Source organism: Propithecus coquereli, unplaced genomic scaffold, assembly GCF_000956105.1.
Source record: "Propithecus coquereli isolate 6110/MARCELLA unplaced genomic scaffold, Pcoq_1.0 Scaffold113, whole genome shotgun sequence".
Lineage (NCBI taxonomy): Eukaryota > Metazoa > Chordata > Mammalia > Primates > Indriidae > Propithecus > Propithecus coquereli.
Window position 1 is genome coordinate 3709901 of NW_012135303.1, and position 2567 is coordinate 3712467.

The following is a 2567-nucleotide window of genomic DNA, read 5'->3' on the forward strand; positions in this document are numbered from 1 at the left end:
AGAATTGAAGCCAAACTTTCAGGTGAGTCCTGAGTTATCCTACCCCAATATCAGTTATATTTAATTACTAGGTTTATTCAATACTTCATGTAATTTAATAGTTCCAAAACTAGGCTACTCATTAGAAACAAGTGGCTATCAAAAAAAAAAATAATACATATTTCTAGGTCCACTTCCAACCTAATGAATCTCAACCTAGATGTGGAAGGTGGGAATCTGTATTTCTCAAAAAAAACCCCAGAAGATTCTTAATCTGTCCCCTAGGTATCCACTAGAATTTAAAAACCAGTTACAATCAATTGTATCCATTAAAATGAACTTTGAACTACTATGTTGAAATAAAAGAAAACAAATACTGGGCTGATTTTTCCACATTTTTCTTTTTTCAATTAGATAATCAGAAGTTCTAAGAACAAAGGGTTTGATAAGAAACTTCATTTTGAAGGCTGATTCAATGATAGAATAGCCTGATCCCAGAGCTACAAAACTGCCCATGGATATTACACTGAAATTTCATTGTAATCCAAGTTTTTAATACTGCTCTCTCTCCCTTAACCATTTCTGATGCATTAAATAGTGTGCATCAAAAAGCAGGATTCTACTGTGACACGTTAAGTCCTGGGTGGAGCTCATCACCATTGTTGAAACTCTCAGACTTAAAGACAGATGATATATGCCCCTAAGTCAGAGTTTAGAGAATATTTATGATACTTTTCATGGGATATTTACTGCTTGCCTGCTATTTAAAAAAAAAAATTCTACATTGCTACTAAAACTGTAAATATTTATATGGATAAGTTGTGAAAGGTAGGAGCATAAATAGATGAATTGACAGATTGCTCAAAGAAAATTAACTAGACAATTTATTATAAATTCAAAATCAATGCTACACAATGTCTTACCTTTTCTTTAATATTGCAGTTTCAGAAATTCAACAAGGACAGTTTTGATCCTATTCTAAGGAAGAAAAACAAAAAAATGTCAGTCAGAAAAAGGAAAGACCAAGATATATACAAATGTAGAAACATTTTAAGTGCAGAGGTTATAGAACATGAAGACCAAGATCCTCCTTATCCAGCGTGTTCAAAAACTGCAGTACCTACTAGTAAAACCTGGACCTGTGATCCTAATAGCTTCACAATAAAGACTTCAGACACTAAAAATAAGTTAGCTCACAATCCTACTAACAACACAATGAAGACTTTAGAAACTGAGAATGAATTAGCCAATGAACCTACTATCAACACAAGAAAAGCTTTAGACACGAAGAATAAGTTAGCCCATGATCCTCCTATCATCACAATAAAGCCTGTAGGTTCTAAGAATAAATTAAAAGAAAACCTACCACATGGATCTTTACCATGCTTCAAAAGAGACTCATCAGTGACTGGAAATGCAAATACATGGTGCCTTTCAAAGTCATTAAGTCTTACCTCCCATATAGAAAGTCTAAAACAATCAATGATACTCAAGTCAATTTTAAGTAAAAATCTGCAAGACCTTTCAGACAAATTATTTTCTAAACCAGAAGTCGGAATAAACACTGAAGCAAGAAAGAAAAGTAGTTCTCCACTTTTAAGCATTCGTGATAAACCATCAAGTAGTATGGAAGATAAAGTATTTGAAAAAATTCAAGATTTAAACAGCTGGTTTTCAGAAAAAGATATTTTAAATTCAAAGGCTCTTTTAAGTCAAATAATTAAAAATATTCCTGCAGATTTACTTTCAGAAGGTGGATCAGGAAAATCTCTAGCAGTAAAAGAACGTGTCTCTGAAAAACACTTAGAGGCTGATAAGATAGATTTTCCAATGAAAAAAAAGAGTAGTTGCAAAAAGAAACATTTAATAAGTGAAGTATCTAGCCCCAAATCAGATTTAAGTGGCAATGTATATGACTATGCTATAAAACAAATATTCACTGCACCAAACTTCTCAAAATTGGAGATAAGAATGAAAGAGCCAGGAGAAATACAGATGAACTTGCAGGATCAATTACTCACATCTTGGGAGAGAAGTTTATCTTCACGTATTCTAGTTCCCTATGAAAACGACGATGATGAAATAGAATTGCCACAGCCGAAATCTGTTGTAAGCCAGATAATACAAGCATTTCCTCTAGACACTCTTTTAGAATCTGGGATAATCAAAGTGATAGAATTAGATAAAGAACACCAAGGGAGCTCTATGCTGAGTACAGAGATAGCCTTTCCTGAAGAAAAGCCAAAGGATTCTACAAAGGATTATTCAGAAATCAAAAGCAAAATAGAACTTCTTTCAGAGCAGAATATACCCATCATTTCCAAAGCTAACATTTCTTCCGTTAGTAGAGTTAAATTTATAGAGGAAAGCCAAAATATGCTCTCACAAGATTCAAGATATCATTCAACATCAGATAAAGAAACAGATTTGCCAAGTCATAGTCAGCGGCTTGATAGAGAAGAAAATGATCTAAATTCTAGTTTAGAAAATTTAGCTAAATCATTAATGGGTAAACTTAGTGAGTCAGATGAAATAATGTTAAAATCCTTTTTTAAAAATATCTTTAATGCTTTTTTCAAATATAATCA

At 32.6% G+C, this 2567-nt stretch overlaps 1 protein-coding gene across 1 annotated transcript in view; it reads left to right on the forward strand.

The window, feature by feature from the left end:
• Positions 1-2567, forward strand: part of ALS2CR11 (amyotrophic lateral sclerosis 2 (juvenile) chromosome region, candidate 11) — a 230230-nt gene that overhangs the window by 200194 nt on the left and 27469 nt on the right. The window contains 3 exon segments of the mRNA XM_012655124.1: positions 3-22; positions 922-1140; positions 1246-2561. Coding sequence (XP_012510578.1) covers positions 3-22; positions 922-1140; positions 1246-2561 — 1555 coding nt within the window.